This window comes from Symphalangus syndactylus, chromosome 18, assembly GCF_028878055.3.
Source record: "Symphalangus syndactylus isolate Jambi chromosome 18, NHGRI_mSymSyn1-v2.1_pri, whole genome shotgun sequence".
NCBI lineage: Eukaryota > Metazoa > Chordata > Mammalia > Primates > Hylobatidae > Symphalangus > Symphalangus syndactylus.
The window spans coordinates 69,894,357-69,908,882 of record NC_072440.2 but is presented as its reverse complement, the minus strand read 5'-3'; the positions used below and the strand labels follow the sequence as shown (position 1 = coordinate 69,908,882).

The 14,526-nt window shown below is 50.6% G+C and overlaps 1 protein-coding gene across 5 annotated transcripts in view; it reads right to left on the bottom strand.

Annotated features, from left to right (window-relative positions):
• Positions 1-14,526, bottom strand: part of SYN3 (synapsin III) — a 566,138-nt gene that overhangs the window by 29,467 nt on the left and 522,145 nt on the right. For all 5 annotated transcript variants that reach the window (XR_010117171.1, XM_055254454.2, XM_055254458.2 and 2 more), the window contains exons 8-10: positions 8,248-8,390; positions 4,825-4,899; positions 592-694 (exon numbers count right to left, since the gene is read on the bottom strand). Coding sequence is in view for 4 of the 5 variants with exons in the window: in XM_055254454.2 (XP_055110429.2) it covers positions 592-694; positions 4,825-4,899; positions 8,248-8,390 (321 nt within the window). In the remaining variant the exon portion in view is untranslated. The remainder of the gene's footprint in view (positions 1-591; positions 695-4,824; positions 4,900-8,247; positions 8,391-14,526) is intronic.

Below are 14,526 nucleotides of genomic sequence, written 5' to 3'. Positions count from 1 at the left end.
TTTCCCTACATCTTTCCTTCTATTCATGCCCCTGTACCATTCCATCCCCCTTCCAAATCCTCAGTGCTCTGCCACTGTTTCTCACCCTCTCCCCTGCCAGCCTGCACACCCCATGTCTATTATGTCCACGGCTGTATCCCCAGAGCCACACCCATGCTTAGCCCATGGGAGCCCCCTAAGGCCATGTTTGTTGAATGAACAAATGATGGACTGTCTGCATGGTGACCAAGGAAGGGTGCCCATTTTACATGCTTGGACACTGGGGAAATGGAAGGGGCCCCATGGGACAGTATCTTTCTTGTTGACCCTTGACCAGATGCCCTTTCCTTCTCTTAGGCCTGTGGGTTGGGGATGTTGTTAAACCTCGGGCCCTGAGGTCTCCCGACTCAGTTCCGAGTCCCCAGGCATGAAGCCTTTCGATGCCTCTGAGGGTGGGAAGGAGCGGCCAGAAGCAACTCACTGCGGCCTGGGCTGCGTGTGCCCTGGAGCCAGGACACAGCTGATGGTGCCAAAGACCATGCAGGGATTCCCTCCCCCTGGCACGCCTGCCAGGCTGGACCAGCCAGGAGGACTGCCTGCTTCATCCCTCACCTCGATGACGTAATCTCTGCCATCCTTGCCGTGGACGGCCTTGACGGCACAGATGTCCAGGCCGCCAAACATTTCCGAGCAGCTGTCCACCCACAGCCTGTACCTGCAGGGACAGATGGACAGACAGTGAAGTGGCCTGGGAAAGTGGGGAAGCGGGTGGAGGGAGAGAAGTGGATTCACATGGAAAAACAGGCAAGGAGAGACAATGACACACACATCCAGACAGCGATGGAGAGAGACAGAGAAGCAGCGAGAGAGACAGAAAGACGGAGAGAGTCGGAGTCCAACACGCAGAGACAGAGAGGCAGGGAGAGAGGCAGGGACACACATGACAGTGAGAGAGAGACCCAGAGAAAGAACACGAGAGAGCCAGGAAGGAGGGGAGAGAGGCAGGGTGAGGGAGAGAAGGAACCAGAGTTGGGAGGTCTCCCCCGATCCCAGGAATTGCTGGCTCTGCAGTAATGGGGAGCTTGCCCTGCCCCCATCCGAAGTCATCCTGGACACCCAGCCACCCCTGTGTCCCTTTTCCCTTGGGAAAGCTGCTCCAAGGCCTCCAGAAATCCCTCCAGGCTGCCCTTCCAGTCCCAGCCCTGGCTGGACGAGGCTGTGGAGGACAAAGGGTGCATTTTTCCCGGGACCCGGGGCGGGTGGGCTGGGGAGACTGGCAGGCTGCTTCTGCCTCGCCCAGGGTGCCTGGCCCTCTAGACCCACTGCTTTTGTTCCGTTTCCAGCCACTTGATGTCTGCAAGGCCAGTTTGCTTTGCTGGGGACAGATCTCAGCGCTGGACTTTGACCCTGCAACAAGGGGGTGGTTGTATCTGAAGAAACTGTTCCAGCTTTGCACTTAGCTTCCCCTGTGGGCTGGATTTGGGAGTCACAGGGGACTCTGTGTCAATGTTCTTGCTTCTCACTCTCCAGGGTCACACGGGGCACGCCTACTCTCACATTGCTTTGCGTCTCTGAGCCATAAGTGCCGGGATGAGGAGGGACCGTGACTGGAATGCTCTTAGAATGGAGCCTCATCTCATCCACCAAAGCCTACTGAGGCCCGGAGAGGGAGGGTGGCTGGTCCAGCTCACACAGTAAGGCAGTAAGAACACCAGGATTACCTCGATCTCCTTGACTCCCAGTCCGCTTTTCTCATTCAGCTGTGGCACGGAGCATGTGAGATCATCAAATAAAAGGAAGGATGGAAACTCACACCCATGGAGCTCCTGCTATGTTCCAGGCATTCTGGGCCCGGGGGCTGACTCCTCATTCCCTCGAATCCCAGCACAACTCTATGAGGAAGGTTTTCACCCATCTTACTGATGGAGGAACAGGCTCAGAGCGATGATTAAGTGATTGTACAGCTTCCAAATCCAGATCCTGTCTGATTCCAGATTCCAAGCAAGCCACCCTTCCTCTCATTCTGAAGGTGCCCCAGCCCATCCATTCTCAGCATGGGAGACCAGGGACCTACATTCTTGCTATTAATTCCTTAATAATTTTGGAGAAGCCTCTCCCTCTTATCATAAAATGGGAAAGCCTAGATCTGATTCTTGTTGTACATCAGAATCACCAGGAGAGTTAAATGCACAAACAGCCAGACTTGGGGCTCCACCCTATGTTAGAGTAATTTCTATAATTTTTTAAAGCTTTTCATGTGATTCTGATACATGGCCGTGTTTGGGGACAACCTTGGGTCCTTGGAGCTCGAAGAGTCCTCTGGGCTTTCTGATCAGGGTCCTCGTTTTCAGCCCCAGTGGCTGACTTGTGGGAGCCACACACTTAGGGTTAGCTGTGCCCTGAGACACATTCATAAATCAGGTTTCTTCTCAATGGAACGTGGAAATTTGAGCTGAGGTCCAGAGGCAGCTGTTTCCAGAGGCTGTTTTGAAAGGATGAACCTTGGGGTCCGCTGCTGGCTGCAACCCATAGGGCACAGGCATCCCAGGGCCTAGGAAGGGGCTGCAGGCGTACAGCAGTGTGAGAGTGCTTGGAGAATGGGGAGGCCCTGCTCCCCTCCTGCCAGGTGGGACTGGCACCGACCAAGTGACATCACTGGTTTTGCCCAGGAGTCAGGCCACCTGGCAAGCAGGCGAGCCGGGTGGAGGGTGGGGTCAGGCCCTGTGTATGAGTCCCTCTATGGATTTTGCTCCCGTGGGGATAGAACTAGGGATCTCTCCAGCCCAGACCCTGGACTTCCGCCTGTGGCTGGAAAAGGGAAAGTGGATTCCAGGCCTGGCCAGGCCCACTCCCATGGTAGGCTCCTCCAGGGATGGCCCATGCAGCCTGGGACTTGGCAGAGCCAGGGATAGGTGGCCTGCTGGGGACATCTGTGAGTGGCTCAGGAGGCACTGGGGATGGCTGGGCTCACATTCCAGTAGGGCCATAGAGAAGACGGCCACGACTGTCCCGTGAACACCTGTTGGGGGAAGGAGGTGACTGCCTCAGCCACGATTCAGTTGTGCCAGGTCATGAGTGCAGCCTCCAGGAGACTCATTAGCACAGGTGGGTTCCCAGGTTGAAGGTGGCAGCTGCCCCTGGGGTTGATGGGAAGGGCAGGTGCTCCTCCCTGCCAGGGGCTGGTTCTGGATTAGGTGCAGCCCTCTCTCATTCAGTCCTCACACCTGCACTCTAACTTGGGTATTACTGCTTTCATTTTGCAGTTGAAGAAGCTCAGAAATCATGAGCATGCCCAAGGTCACACTCAGTCTTTGTTGCTGTAGGGGATGGTCCCACTCCAGTCTCCAGGGGTGCAGACCTGACATTGGCCTCCAATCACAGCGTTGCAGTGTCTTGGGCCATAGTGATTGGTTCAGGGATGGTCATGTGACCTAAGCCAGGCCAACCAGTACATATGGCTCCATTCTAGGCATTGGTTGAAATGACTGGGAAAGAGAAGTTTTCCTTGTTTTGAATCTGACACTGTGAGGATGAAAGCCTGGAGCCACTTTGTGCCACCATAAAATGAAAGAGCCTGCCTGGATGAAGCCAACACAGAAAGAAGCCGAACTTGGGTGGGCAGAGAAGGAGCCTTAAGGCCTTACCTGACACTGTATAGCTGGAGCCGTCAGTGACATGAGCCAGTAAATCCCCCTTTTTGCCCAAACCAATTTGATTTGTGTGGTAGCCCTTGCAACTGATACAGTGTTCTTAGAGGGAAGGATTGGATTTTTTCATCCTTTAGTGCTCAGCACAACATGGCCTGCAGTAGGTACTCAATAAGTGTTTACCGAACAGAGCTTTTTGAGCTCACAGCCCATGTTCTGTCCACTGCTATTGTGTGGCTGCTGGCAGAGGTCACAGGGCATGCAGGCAAGAAGGTATGTATATGGCAGGCCCTGAGACCAACTGACTTGGCCCTTCGGCCCTTCCCCTCCTTTTTTTTTTTTGAAACAGAGTTTTGCTCTTTTTACCCAGGCTGGAGTTCAATGGCGCAATCTCAGCTCACTGCAATCTCCGCCTCCCGGGTTCAAGTGATTCTCCTGCCTCAGCCTCCTGAGTAGCTGGGATTACAGGCGCCCACCACCATACTTGGCTAATTTTGTATTTTTAGTAGAGATGGGGTTTCACCATGTTGGCCAGGCTGGTCTTGAACACCTGACCTCAGGTGATCTGCCCACCTTGGCCTCCCAAAATGCTGGGATTACAGGTGTAAGCCACCGCGCCCAGCCGGCCCTTCCTTAAGGGGGGCTGGCACACAGTGTCTAAAGGGAGAAAGACCAAAAAACCCTTTAGCCAGAGAGCATCCCTAAAACATGCATGATTCATGGGAGGTCAACCTCTCCCTATTCATATTGAGATGGAAGGACTCTTGAGAGAGAAGTGGACTCTCCAATATGCCTGGTCTCCTAATAATGCTTCCTTCCAGCTGTCAGAGCACAGGAGGGACTGGCCAGGGCTTCCTGACCTCTTCCTATAGCAGCTGGTCAGGGCTGAAAGACCTGGGACTTTGGAGTCATGACAGCAGGGTTCTATTCTCAGCTCTGTCATTAATTAGCTCTGTGATCCTAGACAAATCACTTCCCCTCCTGTTTTCTTTTCCCATCTGTAAAATGGGGTTATTTTAATACCTGCCCTGTAGGTTGTTGTGGGCAGTGAAGATGATCATGCCTAGAAAAGTGCTCTGTGGATGGTGAGGCACTGGATGGAGGGCGGAGTGGCCTTCTTTTCAGGGCTTTTTGTTGCATTCCCCCTTCAGTTCCTACCATGGCCAGTGCCTCTCCCTACACCTCCTTTGTTTCTTACCTCTCTGTCATGGCCACCTGCTCCAGCATGGCAGAGCCTGTGTTGGCCTTCCAGTTCCCAGAGATGGAGGTTCTCCTGTACCAGAACAAATAACACATTGAGGGAATTAGGGACCCTCGTCACTGATCTGCTTTCCTTCTTTGCTTTGGCTGTTAGGAGGCTCTGATTCAAATAACTGGCTCATGTAATGGCATGTATTCTTATGTACACACCTTGTCTTCAATTATATTTTCCTATGTTTATTTCCCTTCATGCTGTTTGCCTTTTTTATTTGTTGGATCTTGGGTATTGTTTTCTAAGTCATCTTTGAAATTGAAAGATTAAATTAAAAAATGCCTACATCATCTGATGAAATCTCCCAAATTTTGGCCCGTTTTTGAGGAGAATGAGGGCAGTGTGTGTAGCCCCTGGTGATTCTGGAATATTTTGAGGGCCCCAAAATGTTAGAAAAGTGATCCTTAGAAAGAAGTGACTACTTTTCTCTGGTGAAGATTAGGAAGGCCTTCTGGGCTCTGACTGTCTTGCCATCCTTCTCTGTTTCCTTGCCTTTTCTGCTCCAGTAACAACCGACCTCATCCTTCAGGTTTTAACTGACATACGACTTCCTGACAGCCAACCTTCCACAGCAAAAATAGACTGCCAGGTACTACACCCTACACTAATGCTCAGTAATGCTCATCTCCCTTCTGATGACTGCATTAGTGTCCTCTCTTCTCTGATGGAGGGGAATCCTGAGGGTAGGAGACATGTTTAACTTCATCCCCTGTATACCCAGTATCCAGTGGGACCTGGCAGGTAGTAGATGCCCAGTAGGTACCTACTGGGTGAGGAACTGTGTACACTGGGGGAGAATCCAGACAAGCTACCTATCACTAACGATGCATCTGGCCTCGGCAAAGGCTGAATGAGTTTAAGCACAGTGGTGGAGGTAAAGCTATTTGTCTTATGGTCAAGGGAAGGTATGTGGTTGAGATCAAAGGGTGAACTGGGGAGAGGAATTGACACAAAAATTTATCATTGTAAAAGAGAAAATTAAAGTAAAAATGCTGAGAATAGATGCCCACCAGGAGCCATAAGGCACTGCACCATAGTTGGCAAGGTTGTTTCCCATGGAGCTACAGGTGAACAGTTCTGAGACTGGGCACATACACTGAGATGGAACCAAAAAAGTGGATAGATGGTGGATGGGGGAGCCGGATTTTTCTCTGTTGGAGTGGGAAGTTATAGATTAGCAATCAGGAAAGGCTAAAATGAACCAAGTGGTACCGGATGAAAGTCAGGGACATCCATAGGACTCTGTTTAGCTTCATAGGGATGTGGATGGGAATATATAGAAAAAATTATGGATATATGTGTATACATGGGTAAGGATACACACATGTACTTCCTTACTGTGTCTGCTGGGACTTAGAAAGAATGACAGCCCAGTAGCAACAAGCACAAAGGCCCGAGTGCAGGGCAAGGAGTGGGCCAGAGAGGAGGTTGAATGGCCGGGGAAATTCTACACCGAAGTCTGACACGAACCCCCTCCTTTGGAGATGGGCCAGCCCAAGGTCCAGGAAACTCGGTAAGTAACGACAAAGTGGAGCTGTCAGGACAGGGAGGCTCAGCAGAAAAAATGCTGCAATGAGGTAATCCTCAAGAAAAAAAAAACTGGGACAAGGTGTCGTCAATGTCAAGTGGAAGCTCAAACAATGAAGAGAGGAGGGAAATGATATCATGGCTGAAGGCAGGGGCCTCAGGAATGCACTGGAATGGGCCATAACTCAGAGGGGGCAGGGAGGAGGTGATTTTATCACCCTAAGGCCATCTGAGAGCAGTGGCAGGTCTGGCCTGCCTCATGGGAGGAAGAGGTTGATTGGTGGAATAGGGCAGAGTTACTCCTTGAGAATGAGCTCCATCCCTTTCCTGGGAATACTTCCTTCTAGGGCAACTGCCTGCACCTCCTCTAGTTTCACAAACAATGACAGGGCACAGTAGTTACAACAGAGATGATATGGCCCATCAAACCTAAAATTACCACCTGGCCCTCTACAGAAAAACTTTGCTGACCTTTGGTCTAGGCAATCCAGGTAGTGCAAAAGCAACCACAGGCAATCCATAAATGGGCGTGCATGGCTGTGATCAACAGAACTGTATTTAGAGACAGGTGGCAGCTGGATTCGGCCTGTGGTTGTGGTTTGCCAACCCTAGCTTAAAGCACAAGCTACCCACACAGAAGCCTGTGGATAGAGGGACTTTCCAACTGTCCAGGGCTAACCCTTGCAGTCCTCAGATATGGAGCCCTGCACACAGTCAGTGCCCCATAAATTCTTGGCAACCAGGCAATGATTGGCCCTCTGGGGTCTCATCATTTCAAGTGGAACTAACAATAACATTCCAGAGTGAAAGACAGAGGGCTTGGAGCAAAGACCTCTCCCAAGAACGAGACAGTCGGCCTATTCCATAAGCCCCGTTCATCCTTATACCACAGCCCCATGTCCCCATGTAATCCATCCTTTGTTGAACCACCTCTAGGGTGGAGGCGGGCTGCTTTTCTCTGCCTGGCATTCTTTCCTTTTCCTTTAGATTCAGCACCTCTATTTCCACTGCATGCCTGCATGGTGGGACTCTCCATACTGGTTTTCTGCTTTTCTCTAATCAATAAAACACGATCAAAGTTGGACTAATCAGTACTTTTCCCATGGAATCACAATCTTGAGTTAAGCCTTGAAAATGACTAGGGCAGATTCATTTACCAGTGGGGATGCCATGAAAATTGTTTATTATTATTTCTGGCTGCCCACCTTCCTGGAGCTACTCTGTATCCAATGTTTCTGAAATTGATAATTGAGTTGGGAGATTTTTTTTGTTTACTTTTTTAAAGTTTCTGATAAGCCATGGTTTTCTAGTAAATTCCCTTTAAAACCCCATTAAGTTAATGAGATGTGGTTTCTGTTGCTTGCAGGCAGAGAAATCTGGTTTACGTAATCTCCTAACTGGTCTTATTGGCTTCAGAGAAACCGTTTTGCAGCTCACAGCCTCATGGTCACCTTTATATAAATACAGATCAGATCCTTTGCTCACAAGAGAAGAGAAAAAAAAATCCAAAACCCTCAGCAAGGTATTCAAAGCCCTCCTTGATTTGTCCCCAAATTTCTCTCTCAAAGACATATATCCTGTGTGTACGTGCAGTTCCCTAGACATGCCAAGCACCTTTCTTGCTCTGGAGGAAACAGCCCTTGCTTGGTAGACAGTTATCTGCCCAGGGATAAGCAGTGACTGGACATCAGCCCCTCAGCCACACTGGCCAGAGAAGAAGGGCAGTAAGGAGACAGGAAGGAGGATAATGATGCACCTTTGGGTGCAGGAGACAGCGGCTGGACATGCACCTCTGGGCTCCCTTCCTCCCACACCCCCCCAGCCCCTGCCCCAGAGACTCACATGTAGGCCTTGTAGTTGGATCCAATTTTCTGGACGCGGATGTCGTACTTGGAGTCGATGAAGGCCTCGGTGGTGGCGTAGGTTTTGGCCATGGCGACCACGCTGGTGATGTCCTGGAAGTCAAGCTGGTTTTCCACTTTGATCTGTGTGGGAGGACGAGGGGGATGAGTGCCACCCACCTCGCGTTCACTGAGCCCACCCCGTGCCAGGAACAAGCGCTCTGTCTATAGACACGAATTCCCTTCAGAAGGTCACCTGCTGGCAGGGGAGACAGACACCAGAGGCAAATCATTCCACCACACACCGCGCAAGCTGCAGAGAGGAAGGGAGCGATTCTGCTTGCGTGATCGAGAAAGCTTTACAGAGGAGGTGAGCTCTGAACTGGGTTTGGAAGGATGAACACGTTTCAGATGGATGAGATAGTGGGGCCATCCTCCAGAGATGCACAAGGAAGCCACAGTGGAGGAAAGGGCAGGTGGCGCAGACTCGCTGATGGGGGATGCGGCACCGGCCATCAGGGAACAGACTGTGGAGGGCCACAGTCTCTGGGAAGGAGCTAGGATTTTTAGCCTGAATTTTCTGGAAAGCCACTGAAAGAGGGAGTGAAGTTTAAACAAGGAAATGGCATAGTTTGTGTTTTAGCAAAATCACTGAAGCAGTTGTGTAGAGGATTGAATGGAGGGGTGTGATATGAGACACAGATGGACCAGTTAGGAAGAAGGGAGCGTGCTGTGTGTGTGATGTGTATGTGTAGGCAGCGTGCATGCTGGTGTGTGTTGTGGAGTTTGTGGGAGATGTCTGTGTGTGGTGTGTTTGCATGTGTTTGATATATGCTATGTGTGGTATGTTCTTTGTGTGTTCATTTGGGGTGTGTGTGTGTAGTGTGTGATATGTGTGTGTGTGGTGAGTTTGCTGTGTGTGCTGTGTGTTGTACATGTGGTGTGTAGTATGTGGTGCTTCTATGTGTGTGTGTAGTGTGTGATATGTGTGTGGTGTGTTTGCTGTGTGTGGTGCTTCTGTTTGTGTGTGTGTGTGTGTGTGCATGCAGGCACACACTGGAGAGGCCAGCCTTGCTAGGCCAGAGGCTGGGAGAGAAACTCACACTGTTGACTAGACTGAGCCAGGAACACAGAGAGGTGTCCTGGGCTTGGGGAGAGGTCCCAGGAGAGCTTCCAAGGCCAAGCGCAGAGGACGAGGCCAAGGCTCCGTGATAGTGATCTTAAGACAGAACAGAGGCTGACTCCCAGCAGCTGTGGACAGCTGGGCCAGCTGCTCCCTCCCACTGGCCATGTGAGCCCTGCTTGTTCAGAAGCGGCTCCCCCCTTCCCTGTCACCCTCACCCAGACAGCACAGGAGTTCTGATGCTGGGTCAGGGACGGGCAGAGCCCTGTGGAGTGGCCGGGCCCTGGGCGGTCCGCGTGGGGTTGGTCTCGGCCACACCCCATCTCATGTCCTTCCGATCTCCCTCTCAGCCCTTTTCTGCCTGCCCTTTGAGGCTCAGCGCTGCCTTGGTGACTCCGTCCCTCCCACAAGAATGCCCACTCACACTTGCACCAGCGTTGATGCTTATGCAGAGTCTTTACAGCTCTCTGTGGGGCCCAAACACGATTGTGAGCAGGCAGGCAGGCTGGGCACTGTCGTGGTCACTTAACAGATAAGGGAACTGAGAGTTCTTGACTTGCTCAAGGTTATAAAGCAGCTGAGCCCAGAGCTAGGCTGGAAACTCTGGACTCTGAAGGCACAGCTTTTCCTTGAACTGTCTTAGGGGTCTGTACGTGGGTGCCTGCCTGTTCTACCATAACGGACATAAACGGCAACAGGAGAGAGGTTGGACAAGCCATCTCTCTTCTTGGCTCTCTGAGTGATGACTCCAAGTCTTAATTTGCAGAGAAAATAAAGGTGACCAGGCAAGAGTTCCCTATTTTCCAGCCCTTTTCAATTCAGCTACCCCACTTCTTCCTCCCAGCTGCAGTGGCGGTGGTGTGCCTCCTTCCTTTGTTCTGGGTCTTCTAAGCCCTTGGTTTTAGCTGGTTACCCAGCCTCCTCAGCCAGAGATTACTTTGCTCCAGTCTGTCGTGCAGGTAGATGTGCCTGAGTCTCCAAGCTCTGGCCAGTGAAACCTGGGTAGCCGTGATATTAGCAACCCCTGGGTGGTGCCCTGAAGATGAAGATAATCTTCCCCGTCCTTTTTCCTTCTTTGCTCTGGCTAGGAATGTGAACATGATCGTACGAGCAGCAGCAGCCATCTTGGGCCATGAGATGGAAGCTGCATGTTGAGGATGGCTGAGTAGAAAGATGGAAGGACCTGGGTCATTAGCCCTGTGAAGTTCCCTATCAGTTCCCTATCAGCCCTCGACTCGGACTCTTACATGGGAGAGAAAGAAACTTTAATCTTGTTTGAGCCACTATTCTCTGGGTCTTTTTTTTTTTTTTTCTGAGACAGGGTCTCAATATGCTACTCAAGCTGAGTGCTGTGGCATGATTATGGCTCACTGCAGCCTTGACTTCCTGAGCTCAAGCAATTCTCCTGCCTCAGCCTGCAGAGTAGCCGGGACTACAGGCGTGCACCACCACGCCCAGCTAATTTTTGATTATCTGTAGAGACAGGGCCTCACTATGTTGACTAGGCTGGTCTCAAACTCCTGGGTTCGAGCAATCTTTCTGCCTCAGCCTTCCAAAGTACTGGGATTACACACTTGAGCCACTGTGTGTGGTCCCTATTACGTGGGTCTTTGTTAAAGCAGCCAAATGACATTTCTGCTCATTATTTTTACTCTCTTGCTTTTCATTGATTCTTTATTCTTTGGATTAATGTGATCAAGAATCCACCATTCTCCTCAACATGTTCCTGCTTTTCAGAACCTCAGTTATGCACCACTGTCTATCTCTACTTCTTCATTCCCACTTGCCCCTCAACCCACTTTCTTTAGGTTTCACTCCCTACCATTCCCCTGAGACTGATTTGGCCAAGGTCCCTTTTGGTCCCCTCTTTAGCAAATCCCATAGAATGCACCTGGTCCTTGCCCTGCGTTGACCCTCTGCAGCACCTGAAATTGGTGAACTTTCGGAAATATGATTTCCATACCACTGTTTTCCCAGTTCTCACCCTTTCTTTCTGGCAACTTCTTCACAGTCTATGTTGCCACCTCTTCCTCCAATGCCCCTTTGATGGTCCTGGGGTTTCATCTCAGCCAGTATTCAGGGTCAGGTGGAGAGAATCGGAATTGCCAAAATGAAAGAATCGGATGAGCGTTTGCAGGGACGGCTTGTTTAATTCACCTTTCTGTCCCTGGTGGCCTTGGGAAGAACCAGAATTTCTTTGGCACCTTGGTTTCCTAGACAGCCCTGAGCACAGAGCGGGCTACCTCGGAGGTGTCTAGCTGTCCACAGCATCATTTTCCTGCTTCACAGTCATGATACACCCTGATATGGGGGGCATGTGTCCATCCAGGGTACATGCTACACTCTCTCTTCTCCCTGGCATCTTCATACCTCTGTGTGGCCACATTTTGGCCAACAAGATGTGAGCAGAAGAGGTGTATGAACTTCCAGGCTGTGCCGTTAAAGGGCAGGGGAGGACTTTCTACTCCCCGCTTCTCTCGCCTTGCTGGCTGGAGTGTGGACCATCTTTAACAGTGTAGCTGAGGGCAACACACCAGGGATGGATGATCAATAAGATGGAAGAAGTCCATGGTCGTGAAACCATGGTGGTTCCACGCCAGCTCTGGGCTGCTTTTGTGCAGAGCAGAGAAAGAAAGTCCTTGTTTGTTTACACCATTGTAAGTCTTTGTTATGGCAGCTGAAATTTATCCCAATTATTATACAAGCCCTAAGTAAATTTTTGTGGAATACATCATGCATTCTTTCACAGAGTAGACAAAGAGAGCAAAGGGAGAAAGCACAGACATAGTGGTTTAATGCAGGAGTGGGCAGCCGCCCTCTGGGAACCCTTCTCTTTTGTCTTCGTTTGAGTGGTTGTGCACTGGGGTCCCATTCTGTTCTCTCCAACAGTGAGCATGGAACCCAGGTCTCTCTCTGTCTCTCTCTTTTTTTTTTTTTGAGAGAGAGTCTCACTTACTCTGTTGCCCAGGCTGGAGTGCAATGGTGCAATCTTGGCTCACTGCAACCTCTGCCTCCTGGGTTCAAGCGATTCTCTTGCTTCAGCCTCTCAAGTAGCTGGGACTACAGGTGTGTGCCACCATGCCTGGCTAATTTTTGTATTTTTAGTAGAGATGGGGTTTCACCATATTGGCCAGGCTGGTCTTGAACTCTTGACCTCAAGTGATCCACCCACCTCAGCCTCCTAAAGTGCTGGGATTACAGGCATAAGCCCAGGTCTCTTATACACAGGCATTTCAAAGCTTCAGGAGAGGCCCTGGCCAAATGTTCCTTTTTATTTTATTTTCTATTTATGTTTATTTATTTTTTTAAAGAGACATGGTCTCACTCTGTCACCCAGGCTGGAGTGCAGTGGTGCAATCATGACTCACTGCAGCCTTGAACTTCTGGGCTCAAGCATTCCTCCCACCTCAGCCACTTGAGTAGTTGGGACTACAGGCATCACCACATCCAGCTGATTTTATGTTCTTTTTCGTTACAGAGGGCCTCCCACGTTGTATGACACCTGGGCAATAAAAAACCGATTTTACCCCTGGAACCACCATTTCTGTCTCCCCATTAGACTGTGAGCTTCTTGAGGACAGACGAGTGTCCCCAGCTGTTGCACTGGTGCCAAGCACATTGTACATGCTCTACACGAGTTTGCTGGATTGAATTTAAGAAGGTTGGATCAAGACCTGCTTATAATTTGGGAGGGGCGCAAGAAACTGGAAGGAAAAACAAGGGAGTTCCAAAAAAAGGCAAAGAAACTGTGTTTCAAGGAAACTTGTCTTTTATAAGGTGGATATTTCCATGCATTCTTGGGTAGGTGCTACGCTCTCTGAGGGTTACTGCCTCCCTCACAAGTTCTTGAGAACCGGAAGAATTCAGGATTCTGGTGAAGGGGGCAGGTGGTCTGGAGCCTGTGTGGGTGGGTGCTGGAGGGGACTCTGGGATGGTCCTCAGGCCAGAGAGGGTAGTTGGGGTGAGAGGGCACTGGGGACACAGCCCTGAGGATGGTGAAATGGCTGCTAGCCTGGGCAGGGAGTCTTGGCACTCCGCTTTATTTACTGGCTGGAAATCCCTCCAAGGGTTCACAAAGACAAGCTGAAAACAGGAAGCCCTCAATGAGCTGTGATTCAAGATTACCCATTTGCCGCCCCAGGGGCTATGATGGGGCCACTGTGAACTCTCCAAAACATACCCACCCACACCCTCGCCTCCCTCGCCCCTCTTCTCCCTTCTCTTATCTCCTCTCTCTCCTTTCTCTTGCGTCCTTGCCTTCTCACTGTCTCCTCCCTCCCCTTTCTCCCCTTTCCTCTCTCTCACACTCCTTGCCTTCTCTCTTACTCTGTTTTGTTTTTTTTGTTGTTGTTGAGACAGAGTCTCGCTCTGTCGCCTAAGCTGGAGCACAGTGGCACAATCAGGGCTCACTGCAACCTCTGCCTCCCAGGTTCAAGCAATCCTCCACCTTAGCCTCTTGAGTGGCTGGGACTACTGGCGCATGACATCACGCCTGGCTATTTCTTCTTTTTCGTATTTTTTGTAGAAATGAAGTTTCCCCATGTTGCCCAGGCTGGTCTCGAACTCCTAGGTTCAGGCGATCCTCCCACCTTGGCCTCCCAAAGTGCTGGGATTACAGGCATAAGTCACCATGCCCGGCTACTCTTCCTCTTGCTTTTAACGTCATCTGTTTCCCTCTTGCACCTCTTTCCTCCTTGATTTTTCTTTGTTGCTTACTTCTTATCTTTCTCCAGCCTCTCCCTTCCACCTCCTTCTCTGTCTCCTTCAGTTTTCCTGACCTCTTTTCAATGTTGCCATTCTTCTTCTGCTTCTCATTTCTTCTTCATTCCTTCCTCTCTGTCTTTCCTGCCTCCTTCCCCTCATGGTCGCCCCATTCAGGTTCTCACACTCTCCTCCTCTCCTGCTTTCTGAACTGCTTTACCCTCTTGTGTGCTTGTGTGTACACGTGTGTATGTGAGTGTGCACTCATGCATGTATGCTCTGTCCTGAGGCTGAGCAAGGAGGGAGAGTGGAGACAGAGGCAGAGAAAGTGGAGAGAGGAGTCAGGATGCAATTCCAAATCTTCTGAATGGGTTTTGGCTCAGAGGTCTCCTGTTCCAAATTTCAAAATCCAGCCCAGGATGGGAAAGTCATCTACATACTTAGTAGACTGTCTGC